The sequence below is a fragment of the Lipophrys pholis genome, assembly GCF_963383615.2.
Source record: "Lipophrys pholis genome assembly, chromosome: 5".
NCBI lineage: Eukaryota > Metazoa > Chordata > Actinopteri > Blenniiformes > Blenniidae > Lipophrys > Lipophrys pholis.
In genome coordinates this window covers 13,605,924-13,619,883 of record NC_137628.1, presented here as the reverse complement: position 1 = coordinate 13,619,883, position 13,960 = coordinate 13,605,924, and the positions used below count along the sequence as shown (strand labels likewise).

Below are 13,960 nucleotides of genomic sequence, written 5' to 3'. Positions count from 1 at the left end.
TTTTAATCAAAAAGGAAATCATGGTTCTTTGGAGAATAAAAAAGCCGAGGTGTATCTTTTTTGTACAAGCCCAGTGAGAAATGTATTCAAATTAGCACTCCGCCTCACAAAAATCCACAAGAATCTGGAGAATATGAACTGAGAGTGACGACACTCTGGAGGCCACCATTGTTGTTATTGTCCATCCACTCGTGCACGCGTAGAAGAGCTATTTACTGCGGCCGTGGTGCTCATGGACAGAAGCACAGAAAGGTTGCGTTTCCACAGAGATGGAGTCCGAACGTTTTCAAAAAGTTGCATTTTTCCTGTCTTGTGTTCCCTTCATGTACAACCGGACTTCTGCGTTTCACAACCTGTGGCAGGAGCTCATGCTCCCACACAATCACAATACCCGAACACTGAAATCCACCACTCACACACAAGGTGACTGTCGCTCTCGGTCCAAACGTTCACTGTGAAACGTGTTCCACTGGTCACGTTCTCACTCTGCTTATGTCAGCTCGACAGAGCGCTGGGTGGGGAAGAGGTGGAGTTAGAGGAGAGCATCCACTTCACTCAGATGGTCTGTTCAAGCAGCCCCGTTGCACCTTAATGTTGGATCTCGTCGCTTATTGACTTCATTCATTCCTGCCTGGATATAAATGACTGATTGCCAAATGGGTAAGAGCTGATCTGATCTCCTTCTGACTTTTAACCGATTGTGAGAACTCCAACTTCTTGGTTACAGTATCAACTTAAATATTGATGGTTGTCATATTTGTACTGGTGTAAATATTTCATGTGATTAGTATCTTTTAATTGATTCGAACGTATGGTCCTGTATGTATTTGATACTGGAGATTAAAAACTGCTGTTTATAAGCTGCTTGCACTTTCTCACACTGTCAGATTTCTAATGTGGAAACAGCCGTCAACCTTAAAAAAAGCAAAAAAACAACCCTCTTGTGTCAATTATCTGCTTCCTTTGACAACAGTTGTGCTTTGAGTAGTTCAATTTGAGTCACAAATGTCTGGGTATGCCATTGTGTCCTCCGGCGAAGCCGTGCAGAGTGCACACAGAGTGAGCTGAAATGGGGAAGAGACACTCATGCTCACACACCTCCGATAATCACACGAAAACAGAAGTTGCTATCTTTGTTTGGACGTCCACATACCTTATTTATTTAAAGTGTTATGGACTCTACGGTGTCTCGGATTCACAATAAAGTCTGGGGAGCCTGACAGGGGTGACGTGCGTCAGGTTTGTTGCTCAAGATGAGTGAAGGAAGGGTGGAGAAGTGGAAGTGGTCTGATCACGACCAGCAAACAAGTGACATCTGTACAGGAAGCAGCAGCTGATACTGCTCTCCTAACTCCTCGGAAAGATCTCGCTCACAGAGGACCGGGCCGTGCTTTTAGTTCTAATCATGTGAAATAAAAAGCTTCTAAAGGAGACTATCAGTCTCTCCAAAAAGCAATGTGTACCTGATTACAGTTAATCTTTAAAATAGATGCTGGGAAACGCATACTTAAATAGACGTGAAGCCAAACTAACTGAAATGAACCATTTGTGGTGTTCTTCTATAAATAGATTGTTACAAAAACTCTTTGTCTGTGGGAATTTAGTTTGACTGAAGGGATGCACAATGGTGCAGACTCTCCTGTGTCATAAGGGGAATGTTGTGGGTTCAAGTCCTGACAAGGAAATCTGCTTGTTCCCCAATACTCATGTTTCTTTCCATAGAAAAATGACACATTTATATTAGGGTGTGTGTGTGTGTGAGAGAGAGAGAGAGAGACAGAGACAGAGACAGACAGAGAGACAGACAGACAGACAGACAGACAGAGAGACTGTCACCTTGTGTCAGAGTTACTTCAATCAGAGGCGTCTCATCAGTATTTCCATAGCTGTTTGTATTGAATGTTGAGACTTTGTTGTTTGTCAGACAGGTACAAAAATGTACCGTTATTTTCAATTGCTTTTACATTACCACGTGAGGCTGGACCTCGGTAAGGACCACTTCACGTGACGACGTCTCAAGTGAAAACGCATCGTTGTGCATTTTTGTTTAAGAAACGTTCTGCAAGGAAAATCCAAGTCTGAGCCGGGAAATGATCGCAATGCACACAAGTCAAGAGAAAATAATCTGAAATGGCTGTGACTATTTCTCTAACTATGATGTCTTAATACATAACATAACCTAAGCAAATAATATTATAATATAATTTCTAAAGTCTTTTTTTCTCCATTCATCAGGCATTCACTAAAATACTTTGCTGTTAAGCTTTATTTTTGAAATTCACTTTATAGTTAATATAAAGATCCACAATTACATCCAATGATGTAGTGATGTCTCTTTAAAAGTGACATAAAACTTACGCAAAATCACTTATCACTTACATATTTCTCATTTTTAGATTCAAAAAGAATTTGAAAAGACAATGATGGCTCTTATTGAGTGTTGTTGTTTATTTTTCACAAAGAAAGGACACAAAATATGTCTATTTGAAATGACTGAGTGGAGGTTTGAGAACAGATACGATCAATGGCTTCACAGTTCTGACCGACTGTAAATAAGAAATGCACTGATCACGCTAAACACTGTGGATAAATACCCAGAAAATAACACGTCTCAGTTATATTTTTCAATACTAAAATCTCTTATTCACCTGCATGAGCACACATTTCATTAAAAAGTAGCGCGAACAAGGGAGGGAGATGACAGACTTTCTTTACTTCCTCATACACAGGCTATGGTGACACATATTACTGATATAGAACTATCATAAAGTGAATTTTGCTTAATATGGGACCTTTAACATTATCTACTACCTGGTAACGCTGTACTGCGTTTTCATCTTTTAGTAAATCTTTGGATTTATTCATAACTCACTTCTAATCTCAAGCTGTTTGTAGAGCAGAGACATGCTCAGGGCTGAATTTATAAATATACCAACATGGGTCTTCATGCTTGTCTGAGGGTTTTTTTTAAAGAATGGTATTCATAGCACCAGTTTCATTCTCAGATGCTCACACACACTGGTCTCACGCGTCTTCCAGAGAAAACCTCCATTCGTTGTTTGACGACAAACACAAAACATATTGATATGAAGTGAAATCAGAGATCCGTTTATAAAGTGACTTTCCTTTCCTTCAGTTTCCTCAGATTTCACGGCGGACGAGAAGATGGAGCTCGAGAGCATAAAGACGTATAAGAAAGACCTCCTGGATGATATACAAGTAATTTGCACACCACAACAACATATTCGTCTGCACCCTGATAATGAACATGTGACAGAACCTTGGAAAGTATTTAGTTGATTTTTTTTCAGTGCTCCTTAAGAGGGTTTGTCGTAGTATGTTGACTGTACTTTTTAAATGATGACTTAGATTTGCTTGGAATTTCAGGCAACAATTATTTAATGACGTCTTCATTTTCACTCCGTCCAGAGATTAAAGTTGGAGATCGACAGTGTCATGGCGAATATACTCAGCTTCGAATCTGCAGAAGAAAAGTGAGTTTTTTGTCTGGGAAAGACCCGGCACTCACGTCACACACACCCGATGATTTATTCTTATACATTTGCTATTTAAGGGCTAAATTCTAAGTGTCAGCCACATGAGTGCCTCACTGTGGTGATTAAACCATTTCCCACCTCCAGGTCACATTCGCATGCCATAAATGTTCTACTTTCGTACATTTTTCAACCTACACACGCAAAAACAAGTTGAAATCGGATCTATCTTTGTCCAGAAAAATCAAACACTGTCATGATTACAATTGAGTTTTAAGCATTTAAGAAGCTCATTTTTCAGGTTTTTTTTTTTTTGAAGAGTGGGTTCTATTTAATTGATTTACCAGGACAAAACAAGCTGAACACTCATTGTTAAGGTTAGAAATGGGAAATTACTGTTGGGAACTTAAAATAGTAACAAAAAAAAAAGTTCAATTGTAAAACCAATGTAATTGGTAAAGCAGTGGCTTTGTGGGTGAAGGTTCATGATGATATCCATCAAACCACAGCTGACTCAAACACTTTCTACACTTGTTGAACTCTGGTCCTGGAAGACCTGCATCCTGCATGTTTTAGCCTAAAAAAGTATGGCTCGTGCTACGAGCACACTGAAACCTCTTATCAATATTACATCAGTCCGAACAGCTGCAGCCACTCCGGGTCGCTTTCTCCTCCAGTAACATCATTCAGATAAACAATAACAGTCTGTAAAAGCCAACAGACAGCAGTGAAATGCAGCTGAAAAAGTTGGAGTAAGAAGACATTCTTTTGTCTTTTAATTGACATGTTTAGAAGCAACGGTACTTCTACCACCTTATTAACTAAAAAAATGTTTTAACATTCTTATTGGGGTAATTCTTGGGGAGTTCTTTTTTTTTTTTTTTTTAATTATGAGACACATAACCTTCTGATGCTTTAGTATCTGTGATTCACAACTGGACTGTAATGAAGTCAATTCTCCATATTTGTTGTTTGCTTTTATTTTCTGGATGATCGCAATCGCTATATATGACTATTTTCTAAAAAATACCAAAAAAAAACATGTTTGTATCACATTGCACTGCATTACAGTGGTAGTACAGATGTTTTGCAAAACATGTTGGCTCTCTGTTGTGAGTACGGCTCGTTTCTTCATTTGGACCACAGCACATATGCTAGTACACTGGTAATAAAAGTTTAAAAGGGATTTCAACAAAGAACTGGAGCACAAAAGTAGTAGTTTCTTGTCAAACTTTCAATTAAAAACTCTTTTTTTTCTTCTTTGTGGATTTTCAGCAAGACGCTTGAGAGGAGCAAACGATTCTTAATCGGAAAGAAGAAATTCAACATGGACCCCAAGAAGGTGGGCTCGGAAATGTGTCAGCCTGAGTATGTGTGCGTTTGGGAGTCGATGGAATAAGAGTGAACATGTTGCAAGTTAAATAGCACGCCTGACATCATGTTTAGCGAGAGTCGTCTTGCTCCTTGCTCAGCTTCTCTTACGTCTTTCCTCCTCGCCCTTGTTTGTCGCGGCGTTCACTTCCTTTAAAACTCTACAGACGGCTCTGTAGCACAGTTTCAGTGGTTTTGCAGTCAGGTCAAACGTGAAAATTATGTAAATGGGATCATCTGCACCACGAAAATTCAACCAACAAGACGTATTTGGTACTTTGGAGTTAGAATCTGAGGAGTTTTTGTCCTGAACGCTTCACGTTTTGTGGTGCAGACGTGAGAGAAGCGTTGCAGTTAGAATTTTTCACCATAGTTTTCCTCTTGAATGTTTGTTGTGGAGCAGAAAGGGGAAGAGAAATACTTTTTTTTTTTTTCCGGAATCCAGTTTACAGAAGCTGCGAGCTTACCAACACGAGATGAGCTCATTGTGAAACTTTTGAAATGCTTTTAACCACACGACGACAGCGCATGTTCGCATGCATGAGTCACGGTGTCACGAACAGCCACAGCTCAAACACGCACATGTTTATCCTCAATGTGTTGACTCGCAGGGTATCAATTACTTGGTGGAGAACAAGCTGCTGGATGGGGGCGCTCGCTCCATCGCTGAGTTTCTCTATAAGGAAGACGGACTCAACAAGACGGCGATTGGAGAGTTCCTTGGAGAAAGGTGAGGAGAGCGGCCACACGGGGACGAAGCCCTGAGTGTTTAGCGCACAAGGAGGAGGTCAAATCTTCCATCTTCACCCCACAGGGAGGTTCTCCACCTCCAGACCCTGAAGGCCTTCGTGGAGCTTCACGAGTTCTCCGACCTCAACCTGGTCCAGGCCCTCAGGTTAGACCGCTTCCCTCCGTACTCGTTCACAGGATTAAGAGCAATGGAACCCACAGCCGATGCATACAAGGTTTTACTGCTTATCGTAACAATGTGGCTCAACGTGAATCCATCCCAACATATCCAACAGGAGAAGGGACCACGTTTGCCTCATTTCAGACAAACGTGTAGAATTTCACTGTGATTACCCAACAATAAAGTCATTTCCACATCTTTATATATCGAGAAACCGCTATGAACGCTAAAAGGAATTTCAAGGAATGAAAATATCATTGAAAATATCAACAAAGCATTTTAGGCATAATGCTAGGCTAAAATCTACATAAGCTTCACTGAAGTTACTATTTACTAACTTTATATAAGAAATATATGTTTGGAACTACACATTTATCTGTGCTGTGTCATATGACAACAGAATCTTGATGGCGACGATGAGATCCGTCAGACCACAGCAGAAGCAAAGCCCCGCTAGCACACTTAGCCCCCCCCCTTCACACGACAACGGTTCAAGTGAAAACGCATCATTTTTCTATTTAATTTCAGAAAAGTTTTACGTTTTGAAAACTATTTTTGTTTTCACGGAAATGACAGAAACACTGTCAACGATGTCGTCGGCATGTTTGGCCATGAGTTCGTGCTGTTGGTTGTTTTTCTAGTGAAACCACGCACACACACACACACACACACACACACACACACACACACACACACACACACACACACACACACACACACACACACACACACACGCACAACAAAACCGCGCCAAGAACAATACACTGTTAGCATTAAAAATGGCGAGTACGCAGACATGGACGGACGACCAAGTTTGATGTTTTCCAGGAGTCCCAGGAGAATATGGACTGGGAGTCATAACACTCTGGAGATAAATATTGTTGTTATTGTCCATCTACTCGTGCATGTGCAGAAGATATAGTCACTACAGCCGAGGTTCGCACGCGCAGCAGCAGTGTTTCAGAAAGGTTTTCTCCGTTTACATGGAAATGAAGCATTTTTTAAAAAGTTGCATTTCCAGTGGTTCCGAGCATCGTTGTCGTGCAGACGGACACCCAGAACAATACGAAAGATTTCTGTTTTCACTCAGATTACATTACATGCCACAATAAAGCACCTAAAAACGAATTGAAAGTTGTTTTGACACCATCACGAGTGTCTTCTTACCAAACTGGCAAACAAAAAACTAACAAAAGGGTGAATTTGAATTTGGTTCAAAGAGGTTAAAAGAGTCATGATTACATTCGTTGGTGTCGGGAATTTTCATCTGTCCTGGTCTTGAAGACCCTCGTGTTTCTGATCAGTAACTGAATGCAACAGCAATTAAAAGCAAATACATAAAGTCCTACGTATCTCACTTCCACTTTCGAAGTAAGAGCTTCCACCTCGCTCATCTTTGACAAAAACTTTGTATTGCTTATGGATTACAAAAGCAGAAATCAATTGAATTATATCCGATATCAAACAAAGTCTAACTTAGTGAGTCTAAGTATTTCACTTCCTCACGCAACCATCGAGCGATTGCATGAGTTTTACTAAGTCAGAGGGCGCTCTGCTCTTCATGGGTTTAAACCTAAACTCATTGATTATCGCTGCCATCTTTACTAAATGTTTCATCTTCAAGAATGAGAAATATTGCTGGTGGCATATTAGGTGGCAAACCGACCAGAAACAAAAAGTCCTCTAATGCTTTGAAATGCTTCAGCAGCGTTTTGTGTAACGTGCAGGAAGACTTTGGGTGCTGATTTGTGTTTGAAGGGTGCTCTATAAATAAAGGTGCCTTACCTTGTCTTGCTGACCACAAACCTGTGTCGGCAGCTTACAGAAGTCTTACGTGTGTGTGTGTGTGTGTGTGTGTGTGTGTGTGTGTGTGTGTGTGTGTGTGTGTGTGTGTGTGTGTGTGTGTGTGTGTGTGTGTGTGTGTGTGTGTGTGTGTGTGTGTGTGTGTGTGTGTGTGTGTGAGACAGACAGTTTCTGTGGAGTTTCCGTCTCCCTGGTGAAGCTCAAAAGATCGACCGCATGATGGAGGCTTTCGCCACACGTTACTGTGACTGCAACACTCATGTCTTCCAGTCGACGGGTGGGCTTCACTAAATATATCAACTTTCCATCCATTTCTTTCTCTGCCAATCTCTCTTTGAATATCTCTTTCCCACACATGTTCACTTCTGAAATGCCCCACGTTACCAAAAACCACCAGGGTTCAAATGTTCTGCTGTAATTCCTCTTCGTCTTTCCTCTCAACACCAGACACGTGCTACATCCTGTCATTTGCCATCATCATGTTGAACACCAGCCTTCACAACCCCAACGTCAAAGACAAAACCACTCTGGAGCGTTTCATCTCCATGAACAGAGGCATCAACAACGGCGAAAATCTACCCAACGATCTGCTCTCGGTGAGAACGTTACGGTCGATCCCAGGGAAAGGATCCCAGGGAAAGGATCCTGGGGAAACGATCCCAGGGAAACCACAGAAACGTCCTGTCTTATAAGCCTTTTAACTTTGAAAACTAATATCCTGTGTTCAGACTTGTCAAAGGTCCCCACTCTTTCAACTGAGTATAGCCGTGCAGATCATTGATATATATTGTGTGTTATGTTTGCAGAAGTCATTTTAAACCACTTGTGGTAATTTTACATCTGTTTATTGATGTTTTGCATCACATTGGGATCATTTAGTCTTGCAGTGTTTTTTGTGTTTCTCTCCTAATGATCGTTTTTGCATTTTTTTAAATGGTCTTTTATACTTAATTTTGGTCATTTTTTCTTCTCTATTTTGCCTGTTTTATGTCTAATTCGCTAAGTGAAATTAGAAGACACTGTATATATTATATCTGGTGTAGGATGAGATTTTCTCAGACTCCTGCATATCACCTTAATTTCTCTGTCCAGTTATTAATTCATGAATTACCCTAAGAGCACAGGAGGATTTAGCATTTCTACTCAGATGAAGTTAACTTCAAGGCCCATCCTCATACCATGAACCTTCACCTGACTGAGTCGTAATGTGATGTAAATGGATCACACAAACACATACAAACACTACTTCTCGTATCTCACAATGATCACATCATTAAAAATGTACACACATCCACATAATCAAGTCTCCTGTCATTGGCTGGACCCCCACATTGTACCTCCAATTGGCATCGCTGCCTGTGCATGCCACTTTTCAGGTGACTTCAAAAACCCTCTTATAATTCGGTATCTTATAAGAACATGACACAGTGACACTGCCTGGTGTATTGCCGTTTTTATGGAGGTTATGGAAATGATGATGGAAGCCATTGTTGGCCTCATATCTCTAATTGTTCTCACCGTTTAACTCCTCAACACTCAGAAACTGTACGAGAGCATCCATAATGAGCCTTTTAAAATCCCAGAGGACGACGGGAACGACCTGACTCACACCTTCTTCAACCCTGACCGAGAGGGCTGGCTCCTCAAGCTCGGTACGATCGTATGGCCACATTTAACTTTTAAATTACTGTGCTACATCGACACCCGATGAGACGGTTAAAAACAAGAAAGTAAAGAGGAAGCACCAAGAAAATGACTAAATATTGGAAAGTACATCTAACTGTGGTATTTGTATGTTTCACTACCACTTTCACCGTTTTTCAGGGGGTCGGGTAAAGACGTGGAAGAGGCGATGGTTCATCCTGACGGACAACTGCCTCTACTACTTTGAGTTCACCACCGTAAGCTGCCCACACAGTACCTGGTCAACTCTGTCAGTGTCATCTGAATCGGCCCAAAACAGATGTACCTATTCATTCCTTAACCGACCTGTTTTCTCCCCAGTTTTAAGACTGAAGGAAGAAGCAGTGGAACCATGATTCATCTATAAAAAAAAAAAATCACATGTCGTCATACATCGCTCTTGACATAATTCCCGCAGCCACAAGCGAATGCCGTAGATAAATCTAAAGCAGAAGTCCAATCATCCTGACTCATAGGGTTTATTTAGTTTGCAAATTTGATGATTTAGCCAGTTGGATGTTTTACGATTTACAAAGAACTTCTAGTCGTGAAGATCTAACCGGAATATCGCTCAGGATGTGATTAAGCAAAAAGTCCAGATGAACTATCTTTGGAGGCTGTCTCTATGTTCAATGCATCTTGCCAACTGAAAATCATGGCAGAAATGTGCCCCTACGGTACGCATTAAATGGGAATAATAGATAACTCACTGCAAAATCTTGTTATTTTTAGGACCTACCAGTCATCATTTACCTTGTGTCACTGTCCTTCTACCCACTACTGTTATGGACACGTCTCTGTTGTTGTCTTTATGGTTGCCTAGCTTGCGTCTGTGTATCAAGCAGCTGTATGAGTGCTGTTCATTTCACTTTATGTTTGAATGTGTTGAGTATTCCTTCGCTTCAGCTCATAATTCTCAGTCTCTTCTGCTTCCCCTTTTTGCTTAACGCCGGTAGTATTTTTAATCGCAGCTGTTCTTTCTTGCCTCTGGAACACGTCGACTGACTCAGTCCTTGTCTTTGTGAACTGTCTGCAGGATAAAGAGCCAAGAGGCATCATCCCTCTGGAGAATCTCTTTGTGAGGGAAGTGCCATACCCTCGCAAACCGGTGAGATCCTCTCGGCAATGCTTCCAGTGGACACAAGCGTGGAATTAGGTCAAATGTGAAGGTTTGAAGGGCTGATGGATGAACTGAAACACTGACCATAATGTTTACGGTCTGGTGTTATTCAGTACTGTCTGGAGCTGTACAACCCCAACGGTCGAGGCCAGAAGATCAAAGCCTGTAAGACGGAAACAGACGGCCGTGTGGTGGAGGGGAAGCACCAGTCCTACACCATCTGTGCTGCCAGCGCCGAGGAAAGAGACTCGTGGATTGAAGCCATCAGGTAGACAGAAATCTAGTTGACCTTCTCGGTTTGCCGCTCCAATGACTGGCCCGTTCGTGCATGCTCCCTATCGTCCAGGTACGATGTATCTCAAAGCAATGGAATCGGGTTAACTGGACTTGGACATGTGTCCAATCTAGTGGTGTAGTCTGGGGTATACAGTGTTTGCCAGGTTATTTTCCACTCAGCGTTACATACAACCACTTCAAAAATCCCCCATGATTCATCACTCAGCAGTACTTACAAGGCAGATTACCAGTTTTTGTCCCGAAGGATGATGAAGCCGTGACCCGTCCTGCTCTGCCTCTGGTTGGCTAATACTCACTGATTTGATTGGTTAATGTCTATCAGAGCAGGGCGAGCCATGACGAGGTAAATATTCCTCACCCATAAATCATACTGAAATCATGTGACAATGAGCAAATACTATGGATGGATTTTCACTGAATAGAATCGTCTCACATGCCAGAGTGGCGTTTCTGCGCCGCTTTAAAAGGAAGCACACATCGAGAGTAAACCCATTTCTCCAGGAACACTACACCACTGGTCCAATCTACATCTGACCAGGTTCAGTTGACCTTATTCAATTGCTTTGAGAAAACCAGAGGCCCGATTAACACAAAATTTGCCAGAGTAAAACGCATATGCAAATTTGGTATTGTAAGCAACACTTAGCTCATCTCCCAGCAGTGTGTGCACAGATCTGCATCTACATGATGCAGTTTCACAACTGTCTAGTTAATGCTCATAGGTATAATGCCAAAAAGCCATTGCATAGTTTATTATCGCATCTGTAATTTACATGTTCAGCTGTTCTCCCTTGGTTCCATGAAGGACTTTTCTTGCAGGATATACCCCCCCACCCCCACCCCCACCCGATCACATTCTATTAAAATAGATAGATTTTGTGAAATTCCATTAATTTTAGTCAAGACTAATGAGAACCATCTTCACTCCCCACAGGGCGAGCATCACCAGGGATCCTTTCTACGACTTAGTCTCACTCCGTAAGAAGAAGGTGATAAACCAAAGTCCTCAGGACTGAGCAGCGTTTGTGGGATCCGGTCCTCCTGTACGGTTTCTTGTGCAACACGTTTGTGTTGATGACGGCCGTGTCTCATCGGAAACACACGGGCTGAGGTGCTGTGGGCTAAAAGAGGGACTTCGCTTTCCGCTTGTTTCCTTTCTTCGGAGACTGAGAAAACCAGTGCCGGACCAAGAGCATGTTTCAGCTTGTGCTGGTATCAGCGTGACGAGCTACAGATCCTCAAAGGTATCAGGACTTCTTTGGTCCAGAGATGCTGTTCAGGCAGTGTCCAAGCTGCACTTTCTGTCTCCCGGTACTTTTCATCAGGCGCACAAATGGACATTTCGAGGTCAAATAGCCGTATAAATCTTCTCCGTCAGATCATCACATAATGACTCTGCTCAGTTATGTGTCATCTCAAACTTCTTATGTAAATATTACATTTATCCAACTTTAGTGTTTGTACTTTATCGTGATGGTGTTGAATTAAGGAAATGCAGTTAGTCTCCATTTTTGACCGTGCAATATTGGCAACACAAATCGCCTGCATCATTAAAAGCTTTCTTGTGTCTTACTGTAATATTTGGAAGGAATCATTTTGCCTTGTTTATATATTGTTGTTCCACGTGTACCAGGCTGTGGGAGTTCTGTTCTCATGAGATCATTATTTAATAAAAGAAACTACTCAGAATTTTGTTTCACATGGGAAAGTGGAAGGTGAGCAGCTGCGGCTCAATTCCTCATATTCACTCACCTCACTTCCTCATGTGTCATTTGCATCTCAAAGCGCCTTCGCAGTTTTAGTAAATGTAGAAACTGACAAGACAAGTAATGTTCCTCTGATCTTTGTGGTATGGAAACAACTTCAGAAAAGATGCAGTGTTTGTATTCCACCTGAAAACTCATTTCACAGTGCTGCACTTTGTGAGCAGAGATGGGCCACTGTTATCATTGCTGGGGCAGCAAAAGTTTCATTGTTCCCCCGAGGGAGGTAAATCCAAGGATATAAGAGGATTATGGCAACTAATACGATAAACTCTCAGTTTAGGCGACAAGGTTTTTAAGTGGAAATGGAAAAGTTCTGTTGCATTTTGGGTTCCCGTTAACACGATGGCTCTTAGTGCCACTGAAAACACAACGAACAGGACAAGGGCAAAAAAAAAAAAAAAGAAAACACAACTATTTGAAATCGCTGTCTCTATGGAAACGGGGAAAATGCAAACTATATGGCGTCCATCAGTTCTGCCGTTTCCCTTGGAAATTGAGATTGTTTTTAAAACAATTCCAGTTCTTTCCAACATCCATGTATTTCTTTAATACATTTTTTCCCCTTAAAACAAACTCATTCATTCGGGAATTTAAAGTTATTTTAGCAGATTCCTTGTTGAAATTAGTGTAAAATGGCATGAAAACTTTAAAATCAAGCAGGCAGTCTGTGGTTGTTGGAGAAACTGACCATTACTCACAAGCGCACCTTAAAATAGGCTCCAACATTTTAGTTTTTAGCAACTTTTTTCGACATAAGGAAGTCGTGTTAAATCCGCTCGAACACATCTGTTCGGGTCTTCAAAACTTTTCTGAAGAAGCTTTTCTTTTTTTGAACACACATTAAATGTGTCACAGGAAGTAACAATCTGTCTGCTGTGTGCCAATAAGAACACCTCCTTCTCTTCCTCCTCCTCCTCGTCCTGCAGCAGCTCTAACTTCCTGTTTCAGCGTTGCGCCACATCCGAATCGCAACCCCCCGTCAGCTTTACCTCCAGTTCCCATCAGCCCAGGTTCCTCTCTGAGCAGAAACGCTACAGAAGGGGCACAGAGGCAGCTGGCGGCGGCTTTGTGAAGTACAATCATAAGTGGGAGGGATGGGTGTGACCGAGAAGTAAAGATTTCTTCCTAAACTTCTGATAGAAAGAGAGAAAGACTGCAGTATTATTACATTACGTCTTGAAAGCTCCAATTGGTGAACTGTCAAATTAACTCTTTGCGCCAAAAACTTGGTTCCTGGGTCACGGTTCAGCTTCAAACTTATACTTAGGATGCATTTGATGTAATATGACCCAGATCTGATTTTTTGCTGTTATGTGGCACAGATAAGATGGATCTGCTTTTGGACCGTGTGAGCAGGAAAAAGACACATGCGTTCAGATATTTTGAGGACTGGCCTCACAATGAGGAAGTAAATCAGATATCTATTGGATATATGTAAATGCGACCGCATTTTCTCCTTCACCGTGTACAAATCCTTTCAATGTTTGGTGAACTGCTCAGCAGAGCGACATTAACA

The 13,960-nt window shown here is 41.6% G+C and overlaps 1 protein-coding gene across 1 annotated transcript; it reads left to right on the top strand.

Moving 5' to 3' along the window:
• Nucleotides 1–414: 414 nt before the first annotated feature.
• On the top strand, nt 415–12,830 carry cyth4b (cytohesin 4b). Its single transcript, XM_080463298.1, has 13 exons — nt 415–660; nt 3,137–3,219; nt 3,430–3,494; nt 4,770–4,836; nt 5,477–5,595; nt 5,680–5,760; nt 7,743–7,855; nt 8,026–8,174; nt 9,119–9,230; nt 9,403–9,479; nt 10,298–10,369; nt 10,495–10,649; nt 11,613–12,830. Exons 1-13 carry the CDS (start codon nt 642–644, stop codon nt 11,692–11,694), a joined length of 1,194 nt encoding a protein of 397 aa, XP_080319424.1. The 5' UTR covers nt 415–641; the 3' UTR covers nt 11,695–12,830.
• Nucleotides 12,831–13,960: the final 1,130 nt, after the last annotated feature.